Source organism: Anser cygnoides, chromosome 4 (assembly GCF_040182565.1).
Source record: "Anser cygnoides isolate HZ-2024a breed goose chromosome 4, Taihu_goose_T2T_genome, whole genome shotgun sequence".
Taxonomy (NCBI): Eukaryota; Metazoa; Chordata; class Aves; order Anseriformes; family Anatidae; genus Anser; species Anser cygnoides.
Genome location: NC_089876.1, coordinates 45491646 through 45510902, shown reverse-complemented (window position 1 = coordinate 45510902; position 19257 = coordinate 45491646). Strand labels below are relative to the sequence as shown.

Genomic DNA, 19257 nt, shown 5'->3' with positions numbered 1-19257 from the left:
CCTTCTCATGATTTTCTATAAGGATTTCAACAACGATGTTCTGAAACTTCAGGTCCATGATGGCTGCTACAGTTTCTTCCTGTGGCCTCATTAAGGTTGGTCCAAATACTACCCCTAAATTTGCTACAGTCATTAGATTCCTCTTGGCATGCTTTGAAACACTATTTGAAAAGAATTGAAGGAAAAAACAGGAAATAGGTTATGAAAAATTTCCATTACTGTTGGAAACTGCAGTCTACTTTACAAATGAAAACATTACATTTCCTTAATCCATGTTTTAGAAGTTCATTTTATGCAAAGTTTCTTCAAATAAAGTCATACTGAATTGTGGAAAACAGAAAATCCATTCTTCCACTGGCAATTTAAAAACAAAAGCTGTCTCTTTCTGAACTTAAATATATAAAATGCACTTAGCCTTGGACCTGGGCAAGTGTGAAACCAACTTAAATTTGCTAACAGATCTCCACTATTCACTTTGCCAGAATTTGTGAAAAGAAAGTATAATGTTCACCTTCTCACTTCAATCAAACCCTCAACTGCTGGCAAGACTGCTAAAGTAAATACTTATATGGCTTCATTAACAGATTAGATTTCTGCCTTTACCTCCAAAATATACACAGCATGAGTCAAACGTCTTGTCTGCTTTTGCACGTCTGCTGCTTTGTATTGTGTATGACAGCATCAAGATGGGCTTCAGCTACAGGCACAGTAACCAGGCTATTTGTAGTTAAACAAAGGTAAGGACAAGGGGTCTGACAAGGCACGAAAGCAGGTCACAGCACTTACTTTGCTAAATGTTTCACCAAAATGTCCAGCATCTCTTTGTTCTTTTCTGGGAGCTTATGGACCAAGAAGTGAACAGCATTAACTCGAGATTCAGGACTTCCACTTTCTACAGGACATAGAAACAAATAAGCATCACATAAAAAAAAAAAATCATCCACAGAAACACAAAGCTTCTTCCAACTCTGCACAGAAATATACTGCATATACTTTGCTTCAACAATTACATGTCTCCAAACAGCAACACTGAACACACATGCTTTGTTTTCACAAATAGTCTTGTTCTAGAATTATTAGTTTATTTACTTATTTTGTGAACTGATCTTTCAATCCACCCGCAAAAGTATGCCTTTGTTCCTTCTATACATAAAAATTGTCAGATGTAGTTCTCGTTTTGCTGCCTCAGACTCATCTGCTTTCAAATATACTATAAAGTGAAGAGTGTTGTTCCCGGGTGCAACTTTCTCTTTGCAAAAACCTGAAGTGGAATTGTACTACTTTACATGTTACCATTATTAACCGATTGTCCTCATCACTAAAATTCAATTTTGTTGGTACTATGCAGCTAATAATACTGCATCTACGCTACCTTGCATTAGAGACTGCATAAAATAACACTTGCCGAAGATTAATCTGCTCAGAAAGACAAAAACTAATGACCCCTGAAGACACAGAAGAATAATGATGCTAAAAAAGAAATACTGAGTGAGATTACTATGATAAAGTGTCCTGAATAACAATGCCATCCCACTCTAGTACAGCACAGAGAGAGTAACATTAAGCAAGGGCCTTTTTATGATTTTGTGTTGAATTCAATAATTTTGCCCCCATATGTTTCACTAGCATACAGATGAAAACAAGAATTTATAAAAGGTGGAAATAAACCACATTCCTACTTGTCAAGGTTATATTAAACCACAAAACTACATCTGAATTGTGGCTTATAATGAGAGGAGTGGAAGCATTTCTCTTGTATATAACATACTTAGTACAAGGTAAATAAACAGAAAAAAATAGAATCTACCATGAATGCAAGGTTTTGACACTGGAACTGCTCATCAGGTCCCATTTTACTCCAAGGCAACTTTGACTGTTAAGTGTATTTCATATAGAATACCCACCTTATTTCTTTCAGTGCATACTCCTACAGATTATTTTTTATTATTGTTATTATTCTTTGAACATTGCTACACATTTTAGGGTTAATTTTTTTATTATTATTATTATTTTGCAGTGAATACCTCTGCATAAATTGCAAGATAAAAAGGTTACCAAAACACAAAATGTTTAGCTCCTTGTCAGCTAATCAAAATTAGGACAGTCATAAAAACTTTAGCCTTCTTTAAAACAAGAATACTTCACAAATATGTGAAAACACAAGCCCTAACTAAAGGATGGCTAAGCAACTTAATCTAATTACTATCTACTGTGATATGTATCACAGTAAAAGAAAATTGGAAGAAGTTTTTGTTTTGATTTTTTTTAAATATATATATATATAAAATAGTTTCAGAGAAAAGGATATTCCTTACTATTCCTGGCATTGTTTTTTTATAGCTAACATAGGAAACAACACTGCATACCTATTTTTAAGTATACCGTAATTCAGATCTGCAATGTTGATTAAATTTTCCTCCCCACTACACAGAACCAGCCTCCCAACAAAATTGTTTACTACTTACGAACACTGTACTATTTAAAACATGTAATTCAAATAATTTCTTTTATGAAGGAGACTATAAAATAGAGAAGGGAAAATGCTGTGAGAAACTGATGGCAAAACTTCATAGATCAAAAAATTATTTTAACACTTTCCAATACAAGGGGCCAGACTCACCATCTAGGTAATAAAATCTTGAATTTTGTTTAAGCACTTGGCTTCTGAAACGTGTTTTGGCAATGAATTTCATGGGCTAATTCTCATTATGAGTTAAGGGCCACAAGCAAATACATTCTGCAGTCCTGAAAAGTCATTACAGCAAACCGAAGAAGATAAAGCAATTGTCTCAAAGTTTATATTAATTTTGCTTTCCGCAGTTTGCCAGAAGTGCTACAGGCTGGAAAGAAAATCAGCTAAATATCTGTTTGATACTTTGCCAAAAATTTCTTATACTGTTTCTCTCTGTCCTCTTCCAAAAAATTCTATGTACATTAGATACCATACAGCTGAACTACAAATGCTGTACTGCCTTTTCCAAGTCTGTGTTTGAACTGCCATCGTGTAATCTGGCCTGTTCATTCCTTTCTTCAACTAATATACGAGGGGAACATTTGAGGCAGCCTGGATACAGACTAACAAGGCACTGAAAACAAGGGTCAGGCAATTATACTTTCAGGATTTAAATGAGCCCAAGTTGACATATTTTCTTTTACTAAGCTTCTACTCTATAAATGGAAGAAAAAACATCTCAGTCCAAGTAGAATTTTATCATTATACAATTAAGGGAATAAGAATGAAATGTTTAGAATGCATAACCAAAAGCTTTTACGTAGAAGTGAAAATCATGCTATGCTATGTCTGTCACAAACTTGTCTTTCAATAGTCACATCACTTGTGACACATACTGAAACTGAACACAGGTTAAAACTTCTGTATTTTTAAAACTTTTATTATTTTTTATTCCTATATTTTTTACCGGGTTGAAGAATTTTTCTGAAACTGTGTTTACTGCATGCTCCTAAGGCCACAACTATAAGAAAATATTTCTATTTGAACTACTGTCAAATATTTACTGGCAGGAATGATGAATTCGCCATGCAACTCATACGTCATCAGTGGCTCTGGAAGGTTTCTGTAAAACAAGGATGACATAATAAGTTTATCCATATTCCTTTCCATCTGTATTTATTCTAAGTAGGAAACTTTTTTTAAAACAATCAGTAGCATAGTCCTTGTATGGGAGGAAAGCGTTGTTACGGTAGCCCTTGATTTTAATGACTTTCAGTACAAATGGAAAACTAGGAAATCAGGAAAAACTGAGGAAAATAAGACTAAATACATCTATTCATATTCCATGAGCTGAAGTGATGCCTCCAATCTATCATAAGCACCTTTCCAAATTACAACACTGAGACCATTTTACAGCTGAATATTGTAACACGCATACTATGTAATTCAACATTCCTAAGGGTTTTTAAAATACAGAGGCAAAGCCAATGCCTTGTTGTAAAGAAATAAAGGCCATACAGTTAAGTTGCTGAACAGCAACCATCCACAAATTAAACTTCTAAAGCATTTCAAATGGAAAAATTGAAAACCTTAGTCACCAGTGAAAAAGGTACCAAATAACACAAATCAGAGTTAAAACATCAGAGTTAAAACTTTTGTTTATTAAGCTCACTCCATGACTGATGCTCACGAAATACCAGAATAAACACTCAGATGGGAAATACTGTAAGCAGGAAATATTTAATCTAGTGCACACTATTTTTACTCTTTCTTACATTACCTATGACTTTTATCTTCAAAAAAATTTCTTCAGCATTCTTTGATATGGTTTCAATAATAACAGTAAGAGATTAAAAATACTGTATTTGCGATATGCTACAAGAGATACACGTAAGTTCTATGTTCTTAGGCAATTTAGTAAAATATTTTGATCAGAAATCAGCCAAATCATTTGAACATCTAAGATTCCTACTTTTCACACTCAGAATATTATTACTATTTCACTAGAATATCAGGAACATCGGTCAGAAGAAAAAGAGGAAAACATTAAAAAATTCATAACCTTTCCCCTTTTCATTCTACCACGTTAAAACATAAAAAGGCATAAAACTCCTGTAATAATCTCAGCTGACTTTCAGTAATGACTCTCAGCAAGTTTACCAACAATTCAGATCTCCAAACCATCAGAGAAGTGCTTACGTATCTAACACAAAATTGTTTTGGGGCTTGTCTCACATGAACACAAGTATTAGTCTTGCTAAATTATTTTGCTTGCCCCAAGAAAAATTACAAACATGACATTTGCACAAAATGCACCTCTGTTCATACAAGAAAATATAATATAAGCTGTGTTATTTGCTTTTCTTAACACATAGCATGTGAGAATTAAAATACAAAATCCATGGTCTGAAAAAAATAAATGAGAGAGAGGCTTACCGCAGATACTGCTTCATAGCACTAGTAATTGTCTTCACTTCCCAATCTACAGAGTTTTCCAGATCAACTTCGTTGCAGGTTTTTGCATCTACAAAATAATCAGGAAGTGAAGAGGGGCATGAAAAAGGTGATTCTAAATCAGTATGCCCTATATGAACTGGAACACATTAAATTTGATTATGCATTTGCTCACATGAATGTGGAAGCAGTATGTCCTTTTTACTATTAATTAATACTAACAAGACTTAATATCCAAACCTCTTTATAAATTCTACTTAAGTATTTTATTATAGAAAGCACTTTACTGATTTTTTCTTTAATGAAGGATTAAAAATCACTTTCATGTGAAATGATCTCTATAGCAATTGCTATTTTCACACCTTAAATTAAACAGAAAGATGTACACAAACACAGAAAGATGTATATAGACAGTTTAGAAAAAAGACCTAGTAAGGATAACTTATCTTTTTTATTATTTAAAACACAAATACACTGAGAAATCTTTTCTAATCTTTTTCATAGTTTTCCCTATAAGCAGTTATTTTGGGCTGATGACGAAAATAGCCAACTGCAATGTGACCGCCTTTACTGTGTGAAAACCTTTAAAAGGTGCTCCAAAAGTAGAAAAAGGGCTGTTCTCTATTAGTAAGCTTTCTCTACAAGATGGCTTTAACATCACCCTTACTTGATCAGTTTTAGCCAAGGGGAAAAATATTTTCTCGCTTGACAATTTGTCATTTTCTCAAAGCTCCTCCCATCTTTTATCTGGCTACTTGGTAAAGTCTCATAACATGAAATGCTGTATGTCTGAAGGATCAATCAGCTGAAGATTTTTTGACAAAACATTGGAAACAGCACAGCACAATGAAATGTTTTACAACTAAAAAAAAAGTTGTCTCAAAACAAGAAGCAATAGCTATTTGACAGTTGAGAAGATCACATGTATGTGGCCAAATTAGCTCAACGTATTTTGTACCTTCAAGTACTTGAGCTTTATTATTATTTTATGTTCCTGTCAGTCGCAACAGTAAACTGCAACAACAGTGAGTGACACAGATTACATGTTGAAACATTCATACAACTCAGAATTCATTTGTTATTTTGCTTGTCAGACAAACAGCAGACACATTTAAAAAATCAAATTAGGATCCCTGATTAAAGGTACAGTCCTTTTACTGGGACTAAATAATACTGTTCCAAAGGCTGTGCCAAGCAATTATTTCTGTAACTGAATATTCTCCCTCATTATATCAATTATTTAAATCCCATTTTAAAATACAAGTCAGGTTACATTTTCAACCAAAATTGTTAGTAGTCAACCACCACCCAAAATCCTCAAGTCTGTCTCAGGAAAACATTTATATTTTTCTTCTTTTTAGCATGCGAGCTTCTTCTGCTTTCAAATTCTCTTTTTGGAGAATAAAAGCTTTCTGCAAAATTAATTAAATAATTGTATTATTAAACCACTAGGTAATATCCAGTTTTTTTAAATAACTGGATATTTAAATATTCAGTTAATAATCATCAGCTCTCCCATAATCATTAGTTCTCCTTTACAGTCAAAGGACATACTCAATTATATAGATCTTGGTGGTGATGAATTTGAGGAGGAAAAAACCTGAACACCTCAATTTCACAGAATCACAGAATCATCTAGGTTGGAAGAGACCTCCAAGATCACTGAGTCTAACCTCTGAGTTCAAAACAAGGCTCTTCAAAAATGTATGGTATTGATGAAATATTTCATACGTCTTGGGGGAAAAAATAATTTAAAAAAAAAAAAAAAATCAAATTTAGCCCTGCTACCAACCCCAAACTAAACCTAGTTTGACTGTAAAAAGCCCTCAAAACCCATTAAATTTTTTTCCACTTTCAGTTTGACAGTTGCCCTACACAGCTCCTTGCCCCACCACTCCATACATATGCAAACATATACAAATTTACTCAGACACACACAAAAATATATATTTGACTGTTCCTGTTTTCTTTTTCCCTCTACCTCAAACATCTCAGACCAGTATACAAACTGTAACTGCAACCAAGATTTGAAAATCGACTCCATTAGTTTTCATGCTATTTGTTCACATTAACGGCCACTGTGCGTTGAATGGCAATTTTACGCCTATAAAAATAACTATGCACATTTATGGAACAGCTTTTGACAGATCAACTCTAAATTTCATGCAAATCTTTCTGACAATAATGGAGCTCAGTTTATAAAACAAGTCCACTTCACTAAACTAGGTTAGAATTAGACTCTCTCTACTTTCATAGGCAGTATGCCCACTGTAGGAGTGTATGCAGACTGTATATAAAATAATAAGGAATTCAGTTTTGAAAGGCAGAGGTACTATAATGTTTTCCACTACAAAATGTAATGTCTGGCATTTTTCATGACAGGCAGCATCAGAAATCAAAACTGAACTCATCAGTAGAAACTTGAAGTCCTTAGCAGTCTCTCCACCTTGAGCAAGGGTCTATATGAAAGCTGACTTTGTACTACAAACTTGTTTGTACGAAATGTATGTATGCAGTTTGTAGGAAATGAACCACATCAGAGCTATCACGCAGATCACAGATGAGACTGGAATTGGAGTTGGTCCCTAACACCTTTCAAGAACTGAGCTTTCTAATGGCTCACAACATTCTGAACTGCTTATAACAAAGATTCCCAGAACACTGGAAGCCCTAACTCTGTTTCCCTATTTACAGTGAGACTTCAAATTAATGTAACATTTACCTGGAAACGTACTGAATGCCTTATTTAGCAAATGCCTTTATCACTCAAATTTAGACAAGATTACTGCTGCAAAATAGACCACCATAGCACAGTCCTGGTTACAAGCAACTTCAAGGACTAAGTTAATTGCACAAATAAGTTGTGGTGTTTTGTTGTTATTGTTTTTTGCGTGTTTTTTTTTTTTTTAAGCAGAATTGTATATTTAATTGTTGAATGTTATTTTACAGAGGACTTAATTTTTTATATTAAATATGAAAATCTGTGCATTCACAGTATTAGAAAAGCAGGCCTGCATATATATTTGTTCTTATACTCTCTTGACTCTCAATGCACTTTCCCAAATTTTATAGAAAATATTCTGAGAAAGATAGAACCTATATGCTATAAATGTCCTTGGTTACCATTTGGAAGACTTTTTTGCAGTTAGGGCCTTTCAGACAGTGAACCTCACGGTCAATGACAGGTAGCTTAAAATACTTTGAAATATTATCAAACATTTTAAAATACAGAAAGTTAATATGAGGTTTTATGATTCTGAAAGGAACTTTCATATAAAAGGGTATCTAAGAGTATACCCAGAGACAAAGGATTAAAGATTAATCAGTCATTTTAAATTCTCTGTACCAGTGTATATCAAAAAGAAACCCTCTTTATTCTTCTGTGAGGACAGACAGATAAAGAGCACAGATAGAATCACTTTCAACAAATCATCTGAAAAAGAGCACCTGCTTGCACCCTAACTTTTTTCTGTTCAGTATTTTGGCTCATCTTGATACCACTATATTCCTCCTACTTCACATAACTATATGAACCTTTGGAATGACAAAAAATATATATTTATAATTTAAATAAATAAATAAAAGCAGGTGCTGGAATCCCCAGTAAAGTCTTCCAGCTGCTACTGAACCACTGGCAACCTGAATCTATTTAATTTGGATCTGACTAATGGCACAGAGGAAAATTTACCTGCTAGATCTGCATGCCCAAAGTAAGCCAGTAAGTGTAAAAGTGAAAAACATCTTAGGATATCAAATGCATCTTATCAAGATTCTCTGAGTGACAGCAAATCAGTCTTTCCATGGTCAATGGCTAAAAATGGTTAGTGTTTATCGAGGCTAATTCCAACACAGATAAACAACCATGAGAATCTGCTATATATCATGTTTATTAATCCCAGTTTGTATTAAAAAAAAAATCTTTTGCTACAATACTTTAAAGATACAGGCAGGTTTATGTGCACTAATGGAGAACTTCAGAGTGCTGTTAATATTGATTAAAGTAAGATACCAGAAATTAATATTTAGCAAGGTCATCATGACAGATTGATATGACACACAGGCCCTCAAGCCTGATGTCTTGTCATTTCTGAAAAGACAGCCTGTTGGGGGGGGGGGGGGGGGAAGGAAGGAAAAGAAAAAGTCTTACAGGTGGCACTGAACTGACAGCAGCATATAATATAAAAGCGCTTTGTCATTCACATAATGTCTGGGGTAATGAAATGAATTCACTTTCTGGCTTCCTCCAGTTTGCCGTGCCAAAGAACACTGTGTTATCAGCACAGATGGAGCATGCATGGTTCTGGAGAAGAGCCTGGTGCAAACTGCAAACAAGCTTCTTTGCATACCAATGAATCCCTGAGAATCAGACCTTTGCTGTCAAGTGACAGGTTTGGAAGCTCTGTAAAAATGAACTAATCCCAGTGGTCTTGTCTGACTGCATGTACTGTCAGTGCTCAGGACAAGAAATTGGGAAACACAGCACATCTTGCAGTCATGGCTACTACTTTGGTGAGAGATAGCAGGCAGACTAGGGATTTCATCCAGGTGCCAATACTTTTTTTTTTTAATTCCCTAGGGATAGCAAAGTGTCAAGAGAACTACAGTCACTGGGATTAAAGATGTATCAAAATTTCCAGAAAGAGAAGGGGGAAAAGTTTCTGAGAATACTTTTATGAATCAAAAATGTTGAAAGTTACACATGGCTAACTAGATATAAGAGAGTCTAAGTTGTTAGCCACAAATAAGAGTTATACTACTGAGTTTATTAAAACAAATCCCTTCTCCATCTGTCTCCCGCCTTGGCACAGACATAATTATTATTAATACGTATATTGTATTCCTCCTCTTCAGCCAAAGAGCTCCTCACCAGTAGGCTTAAACTGAAAATCTTATTTTGCACAGTGATTAACTAAATACACACACGAGAAATCACCTGTGTATCTTAGGCAAGGGAGAAGAAAGTTGGAAACCTCAAACAGTGAAGAAATAAGCTTCAAACTTTCTTAAATTTGGTATTTTGAATTTTCTGAACAGACCCTGAAATTCCGACTTTTAAATCCACTTCACAGAACCCTAGAACAGTGGGGTTGGGAGGGACCTTCTGAGATGGTCTGCTCCAACCCCCTTGCTCAAGCGGGGACACCCAGGCACCTGGCAGGGTACCCAGGCCTATTGCCAGGTGGCTTCTGAAGACCTCCAAGGAGGGAGACTCCACAACCTCCCTGTGCAAGCTGGGCCAGTGCTCCATCACCCACACAGTCAAGAAGTTTTTCCTGACAGTAAAGAAGTGCTTTCCTTACTCACATCAGCCTTGCACAAAGCCCATGACCTACTCCTACACTCCCTTTACAAGTTCTCTTAGTTTCCTCTGCCAACTAATCTCGCTCTCTGTGCTCAACCGGGTGGACCTTACAGTTCTACAAGTATAATTCTCATGAAGAAAAGCAAACCAGATGTGTCTTGTATACAGAACAAGTACAGATGATTTTAACATCAAATATGGGCAGCAAAACAAACATGACATAAAATATAGAAAAAAATATTGTAAAATAGAGCCATACCCATCAACAAAGTCAGAAGTCTCTGGACCTTTGAACTCACCCCCACAACTCTGTACAATCCTTGGTCATTTATACCTATTATGCAAAAGGAGAGAAAAAAAAAAGGCAGAAGATCAACCACAGCAATAAGATACACAGTCAAATTTAGCATTAAAACTTTTCCCCAGGCAACAAATTATCCTCAAAGTAAGACAGACTACATACTATTTACACAGTCATGAGAACAACTTTATAAATAAAGTATTGCAAGAATCCTTTTGTTCTTCTGTGTTTTTAAGATAAGTTCACATTATGTTTTGGAAAAGGTTCCACTTCAGATACTGGGAGTAGAAGCAAACAGGGACTAATCTTTCCTTGAAAAATCACTGACTGTTTTCAGATTTTTAAATGACACGTTGGATACATCAGCGTCCACAGTCAAATAACGTAAGAACCAAACCAACAACTGCTAAATTAAGAATTCTTTAACAAATGTAATTTTGCTTTTTTCCAAATACGTGGCTGACAAAAAGAGTTTGGATAAAATAAAGAAAAACTTGAGCCTATTCCCAGTCCTCAAAACCAATGCTTTTTCTAGTTTGTAAATGCTTTTCTTTTAAGATATGATGTCTCATTCCAACCCACTGGGGTCCACATATGAGTTAAGCCCAGAGGCAGCACCACAAGTTATTAAGATCAGCACTTCTGTATTTGCTAGGGATGAATAGAGTACCCATAACCAGCATAATGTTTTCAGCCCTCTGCTATCATTCCATGTAGACACTGGACTGCCTTCCTGTCATTTCTCTGTGCCCTTTCTTCCTCTCATACACATTCAAACCTGGTTTTATCCCCAGGGAAATAAAAATATGACTATAAATTAAAGACAAATGACAGCGAGAGAAGTGGAAGGGAAGGAAAAGGGCAAAATAAGGTATGTCTTTCTGTCTGATGCACCGTTTCAGATCCTGTACTGTGGGAGGTAAAATAGTACAGGCCTGAAGCTGACACAGATATTTGAGAGGCCATATAATAATCAACAATCTACAAACACCACCATACTCTACCTCTATATTCATAACAGCCTAGAAAAGTAGGAATAACATAAAATATCTGTGTTTCTACTCCAAGGAAATCTTTTCAAATAACAGATTACGCAGTATTCTTATTCAAAATATCTTTCAACAAAAGAAGACTTGTGGAGAATTCCCAGTTTCAATATCAAGCCGTTTCAACCCAGAGAAGGAAAATTGAAACCAGTAATATGAGAAAAAGGTTTCTTCCTAAAGAAGTATTAGATGCAGTATATAAAATCATTAACTCTTCAACAAATTACTGTCAGACACAACCATAATACAAAGCAAAAGTACAGTGGCAAGAACTTCACATTGTCTACCTCCCTCCTCCTGCCTAGTCTTGCTGCGTCTCTTCCTACTTCTCTCTCCCCCTGCTCTTCCTCACACCATCTGCAGCCTCCTCAACCATCCCAGAGGACTTGCTGAACTCCTCACTGATATTACTGAGACAGAGGGGACCTGACATGCTATGGCAGCAGCGCTACTTCTCTCAATTGTTCCACCTGGGCAAAATCAGCCCTTTAGCTTCCCCAGGATGCCAGTGCCACTCTATTAATGCTGAGCCTTAAGGCAGATGCCATGTTCAGAGCCGGCTTTAAATTAACAGAATAAGCCAGATCTCCAGCATTTCATCTGCAGTCATCAAAAAAAACAGCTCTGGAACATGCTCAAAGTTTAGCTGTGTGCAGAAGAAGGAACTACAATAAACAGTTATGTGGCCACAACACTATTCTTCTCAGAATATGAAGTTATCAAGTCACACAAATAAGTTTTCCAATGATCTCCAGAACAACAGTGCGATGGTATGCTATACAAGCCTTGCAGACTGCCAGCACTAAAGAAAAATAAACATGGTCCTTAATCCATTCCAAAGAAGGATGCATTAGGAATCTGTCCTGAGAGCAGCAAGTATTTGTTACTTGAAAATTCTCACAGAAGTCCAGGAAAATTCTGGTAAAAAGTAACACCAAGCTTTTAAATTCTCTAACAAAATGTATCATACTTTTTTTTATATATAATGCCCACCACTACTTTCCACAGAACAAGGCTTCTGCATCACATGCAAGAAATTAAAAAGCTAAAGAAATATAGTCACAGTCAGATATATCTCTGCTTCGGCTTATCTCAGAAGTTGTTTCATGATTTCCTGTGCTTCTACCATTAAAATTCACAAGAACCAAACTGTGCTGACCCCAAACATTCATAACATACATTTAATGGCTTAAAAATAATTAATGCCAAACCACAGAAACTACTGTTTAATATTAAAATAGACATAATATACAAAAGTCTCTGAAATTGTGGCAGTACTGAAACTAAGACATTCCTCCAGCAGTAATCATGAGACTGTGATAATAATTATCAGATAATTGATCAGTTTCAAATTCATCAACCTGAAAAAAGCACGGCTAATAGCTAACAGACATCAAGAAGTGCAAAGAGAAATTAATATTTCAACAGTAAATAGCAATAGTTTTAAATTAAACCTTTAAACATACCATTAAATTATGTTTTATTTAAAATATACAAAACCGGTTTGAAACAGCACTGTTTCTGATTTAATCTGTACATTGCAGATCTTCAACATACCAAAGACAGATAATGCTTGGCATTTAAGGAGCACAACTGATGAGGTGACTCATTTCAAGGAATAGCTTATCACTGCCTAAAATGCTGAGGGGCTCAGCTACGTCTGGGGGCTCAACTCATCACTATTAGCAGCTCTGAGGGGTGAAGCCCTGCAGTGCAATTTTCCTCACATTTGCAAGATCTAAAGATGGTTGGCAGTCTGATACCAGAATTCGGCACTGGAACACGATTTGCAAAACATGCTTAGAAAGTTAAGTAAAATATAAATTACACTACTGTAAGGAAGATATGTCTGCAGACAAGTTTGCTGTGTGGCTGGCATTGTAAGTGTGGCTGACACAGGCTATTAACAGAGCTGCAGATTTAACTTTCTATATCAAATTCCATAGTACAGAAAGAGTCCCACAAGTGACATTCTCAATTCAAAGTAATACCAAATTTATTTATTTATTTACATTAAAAAAAGGTTTTCTACTTCCTCCTCACCATCTTCTTTCTTGTGAAGAGAAAGACAGCTCAATGCTGCCATCTGTCTCTACAGCTCAGATTAGCAGCTCCTGTAGGTCTAAAATTAAGGCAAATGCTACTCTCACAACACTTACCTACCACATGCTCAGCCAACTACTTGCACACAAAAACATGCACAGAGTCTTTACTACTGGAGCAAATAGCTCTTTTACGCTTCTGTAAAATTTTAACCCTGCTGTATTATTTTAAGTACAGAACTATAAATACATGGCATAATCAAAACAAAAACCCAAAACGTTCCCTCAGAGACAAAACATGCATGCATATCCAAACAGAACTGTGCTCCGTATGTGAGAGACAGGCTCAATATAATATTGCCTTGATAGCTCAGCATCTTCTATTAGGTAAAGCACAGCCACTGTTCTTATCCAGCAATGCAAAAGAGCACTGAATCAGAAGCAAATTTACATTTTAATCATGACACTGTCTTTGATTTTTCTATTCATTCAAAGCAAATCATTTCGTTCTTGGCTTTATAAAAGTGAACGTAACTGAGAAAAAATTATCCAGCCATTGACAAGTTTATGTTCAATATCTCTGTTATGCTCTTCTCTCTCTGAATACCAGACTTTCTGCTATGACATGACAAGACTATTCTCAGTTTCCACCCACACTAGACTGTCCTCTCTTTCCACCCACGCCAACCTCACACCCATTATGATTAAAAGAGATAAAAACATGGCACACAAGCACAATCTCTGAAGAGGCATCTGTCCTGTTTTCTTCTGCCGAACATAACTTGCCTTTGATGTGTTATTAAAGTAAAATAGTCAAGTAAAAATTGTTTTAAAAACAAGTATAGGTATAAAATCTATGGGTCTGAAAGACAGACTTTCTTCACCACTGCACAACTCTTTGGACAAATCCTTTTGAGGCAAACAGTTCAATATTCTCCTGGCCCTCTTTGTGCTTAGCTCTGCAGACATTCACAGAAGGTCTTGCAGGTTCTGCAGAAAACAGAAACTTATCGTTTAGGAATGCTTCAGCTGGTCTCATGTATGAACTCACTATTTTGTTTGTTAGGCCTTTTTTGTTTGTTTGTTTTTAGTGCAGTTGATGTTATGTTCAGAATCAGTAAACTGAAAATAATCAACTCTCTGAAATGTTATGGATGAATCAACTTCATTGAACCAAAGCTGTGGATTGCTGAGCTCCTAAAAGGTAGCAAGCTCACCTACATCCATTCTTGGAACCCTAAATATTTATTCAATACTGAATTTTTTCCTTAAGTACTTTCCAAAACAAAATTAAAAAATACCTCTTGAATACTGTCTGTGTATAGACCTTTCTCTTCTGTTCCCAATTATGCAGGTACAAGAACAAGTGTACAGAATAGTAAGCCTGACAGCACCCTTGCCTCTGTTGCGACTGTAACTCCACCAGAAATATTTCAATACTTTTTGTTATTCACTTGCCTGCTTAGCTCCTGTTCTTCTGTCTTCTGTGACTGAATGGAAAAGCTTCAAAGTCAACAAACAGAATACTAAAATTAATTAGTCTCTTCCAACAGTAAAGCAAAGGTATAGGAATTGCCTACAAGATAAAGGGTATCTTCTCAGCTGTTGTGCACCAGTATTGGCCTCCTTTTAAGGAGGTGTTATTACTCCCTTCTGAGCACTTCTTGAAAGCACATTTGTTGAAGCAGAGCCAATACAGTAAAGGCTGGAATTGGATGGAAGAAAGCTCCTGCACTGGTCAATGTAATCAGTGAAATCTCTACCACGTTAAGTCTTTCACAGAGATCTACAAGGAAACTAGATCACCCGGGCCTTCTAAAAGCAGACCAACTGCTCCATTCCCGCTACGGGAACTCAGAAGTGTTTTGTTGGATTGATCATTACCTCGTGTTTCAACAGCATTGATGCACTTTTTGATGACTGTGAATCCTATCTTATCCAATTGTGCACCTAAAAGAAAAAAAAGTTCACAAAGCTTTAAAACACCATTACAATTATGCCTTTTGCTGAAAAATAAGGCTGGACTTAATCACATAGCTAGTACTTCTCAGACAAAACTCTGTAAATATTCTGAAGCAGAAGTACTTCACCACTTTTTCTAGAGAAATTCCCCTTTTCTCACAGCCCTACCTAGGCCAAGTTAAGACACATTCTGGTGGTAGTGGCTACATTGAAACTGTTCACAGCAGCAGCTTTTGAAGAATGGGATCTCTAATTTGGTACATATGTTGGCAGATGCAAAATGGAGTTTAACAATACTTACTGCAACATCGACAACATCTGAGAGAGTTAACCAAATGGGACAAGGAAGTACTTATGATGAAAAAACATAATCACGAACAGCAGGCTTTTACTGAGGCCTACCCAAAGCCAAAGGAGTTCCCACGCTAAAGATACAGGACACATGTATATCATTTCACAGCAGTTAATGATCTGACTACATAGAAGCAGATGCATTAACAGGACAACAGCTGAGATCCAGTATTCCTTTGTTGTTCCTATCTTGTTCTTTTTCTTCACATCAAAACTTCATTTAAAAGCTTATATTGCAAAACTGCCCTTCCCCCAAACATCTGGCTTTCTTGCTCCTGGGGACCTAGGCTTGCATCACTAAAATAAAAATCTGTGGAAAAACTTCTATTAATAAATACAGCTTTATCCAACAATTTTTTTTTTAAGCACATATTCCCTGATAATGCAAGAAGGATAGCTGTTTTAACTCATATACTTTGCTAACTGAAGAAAGCTGATGTTATTTAAAGAAAGCCATCTCTTCTACTTCCATATTATGTAGCTTACATTTTAAATACATGCATTCAGTGTTTTTGCTGACCTTCATGTTCAGCTCTGCTTTTAAAACCGTATTTATGCATTCAAACAGATGTGTACACACAATCTGGATTAAGAAATTGCGATACAGTCTCAAATTAACCCCTTTTTAAGTCACTTCAAGCGTGATCTTAAATTGGCAAAACCAGACTGTTTGTTTAGCTTATGTCCAATCCTACAATTCTTACATATGTACTAAACTGTGTTACTGTGGAAACTCATTAACCAAAAGATCTAAAAAGTATATTCAGAACTTAAGATTAAAAATACGATATTTAATTAAGTTGGAACCACAGACAAATTTTACATTTGCACTTCTCTACTGTAAAGTGTTAACAAAAATCAACTTCAGTAGTAATTCAAATACTTACTTCCCTCTCGTTTCGCACTTGCTTTATTCAAATTGATGAACAGCTAAGAGAGAAAGAGTAGAAAGACTAATTATTTTAAAGAATTGTATGAAACCAGAAACAAAAGACTCTCCGTCTTACTGCCCGGTAGGCACAAATCACCAGAACATATTACCAGCTCGAACAGTAGGACAAAAGATCTCTGGTCCCTCAGAAAGTAAAGATTTGCAGTTTTTAAGGAGTGAAAATTGTCAAAAATTCTCAATAAACATGGTTCCTTGGGGAGCAGAACAAGCACAGCTGTAGTCACTAAAATGAGTTGTGATTTGAGTGCTCCATTCTCCTATGTTTCTCTGCAGATTAATTTCCCACAGTTCACTGAAATCATTTGATGAATCCTGGGAGTTAGGTTCCAGCTCAGCATTCCCAGAAGTTGTAAGCTTACTGGACAGTTCAGACAGCATGTGATGGTAATAAACACCTCTGCAGATTAAAAGAGATTTCTGCAACAACGTCAATAAAACCTACTGTTAAAATCCCCAGTAGCCAACTAATGTGACAGAGACACAACTGTGTCACTGACTAGACTGCTCCGTTAATTTTGGCCTACAGGACCAATGTAATATTTACAATTGTAAGAACAATCTCCTGCTCTCTTTCAATTCTGCAGCTCAGATCCATTTCTTGATGTGAACTAGAAATTAAGCAAACTTAAGTACAACCTTATTTCCAATGACACAGATATTTTTTGATCTATTTTGTAAAAAAAAAATAATACCACAACTAACTCATGCAAATCTTGCCACTGGAATACAGTACGTCAGCATATGGCTAAGTGAACATGCTTATTGTAGACATTTTCTAGAATACTAATATTACCATTGTGATCGGAAACCATTCATAAAAACCAAAGCTGTTGTTACAATGAAAAATACCTCGTATCAGCATTAACAGACATAAACGCTGAGCTTTACCAACTTACTCATCTCTCCTGAGTTTTATTTCACTTTTATTCCTTCTTCAATGAATCTATCATTTTGTAAACTACATAAATTCAGTTTATTAAAGTGCAAGTGTGGTCAGGAAGAGGGGGAAGGGAGGGATTTCTCTATTATAATACAAAAATGATCTTTCGAGGTCCCTTCCAACCCCTACAATTCTGTGATTCTGTAAAAAAAAAAAAAAAAAATTAAAAACATCACTTACAGCTTCTTTTCCATCCAAGGCTTCCATCCACAGCTTCCTGTCTTCCTCAGAAAACGCCTGCATGGTCACAGGAACTCCAGGCCTGCAACCACACAGAGTAACTGCATTCACCAGCAACTAAAACATGGTCTTGTCAAACTCCACTTCCAACTGCACTCAAAAGCTCATTGTCCTAAAGTCTAGGGTTTTGCTTAATTACTGAACACTGCTCCTCATTGAAATAAAAGGAATAGAAATGATGCACACAGTAGGAAATAGAGAGGATAGAAAGGAAAAAGGAAAGTGAATGTAATCTCCAAACTATTTATTTAAAACAGTTCATTGTTGATAGCTTGCTGATTCTAACGCTTGCTGAGAGTTACTGAGCTTTCTGAATTCTAAACAGACTTGCTCTTGTGTTGGTGTGCTATTACACAGGGAGAAAAAAGTAACAAATTCAACTTTAAAGCACTAACTTTAAAGCACTAACTGACTATAGTTTTCCAGTAATTATTTTATCAAAATAATCAAGTCTTAATGCAGCATGTCCTCACAAAACTCTAGTGTTATAACTTTCCTAACAAGCAACATGGACAACCATGGGACATAGGGATTATTGAACAGAGATTAACAAAAATCTACTTTGTGTTTATATAATAGGAAAAGAAAAGGAGCAATTGTGTGGTTCAACATAATGTACAAAGCAAGGAGAGTTAAAAGCAGAATAGGTTGTTTGGGTAATTATTTTTTCTGCAAATTTAGAAAAATCATTACATTCAGCCTGCCAATATTTTGGGCAAATATGTAAATCTCATTACATAGAGACAGATAGAAATATAGAATTAATTCATAACATTCTCTACATTCTCTCTCTCCCTCTCTTTTTCAGATTAAACCTATCTTCCAGTAGCAAAATAGGGAAATACCTGTAGGGAGAAATGATTTCAAAAATCATAGCATAGAGAAAAACAGAACAAATTCCACTTTTACTTCAAAACTGTAACAGTCTACACAGTTTATATGTTTACAACCAGAGACGTTTCTAGTTCATTTTCTCATTGCCAAAAAAATTATCAAAATTTTATCAAAGTTACTCTCATAACTCTTGTATACTTTCTTTTCAGTAAAATTTTAACCATCACGATATCAAAGATTATCACCTTGAGGCAATACATTAAACTCAGTATATGCTTCACAAAATGTTATTTGTCATCAAATTAAAGTCAAAAGAGACAAAGCCTTTTCTCTTTCTTTTCCTGTATTAGTATAATGCTCTTTCTTTATCATCATTACACA

General features: G+C 35.6%; 1 protein-coding gene across 4 annotated transcripts in view; it reads right to left on the bottom strand.

The window, feature by feature from the left end:
- The window catches only part of ARHGAP10 (Rho GTPase activating protein 10), a 150171-nt gene that overhangs the window by 59429 nt on the left and 71485 nt on the right, over positions 1-19257 (bottom strand). For all 4 annotated transcript variants that reach the window (XR_010831131.1, XM_066996052.1, XM_013175097.3 and 1 more), the window contains 8 exons: positions 17983-18064; positions 16798-16840; positions 15482-15547; positions 10468-10542; positions 4889-4976; positions 3517-3575; positions 787-892; positions 2-161 (listed from right to left, as the gene is read on the bottom strand). Coding sequence is in view for 3 of the 4 variants with exons in the window: in XM_066996052.1 (XP_066852153.1) it covers positions 2-161; positions 787-892; positions 3517-3575; positions 4889-4976; positions 10468-10542; positions 15482-15547; positions 16798-16840; positions 17983-18064 (679 nt within the window). In the remaining variant the exon portion in view is untranslated. The remainder of the gene's footprint in view (position 1; positions 162-786; positions 893-3516; positions 3576-4888; positions 4977-10467; positions 10543-15481; positions 15548-16797; positions 16841-17982; positions 18065-19257) is intronic.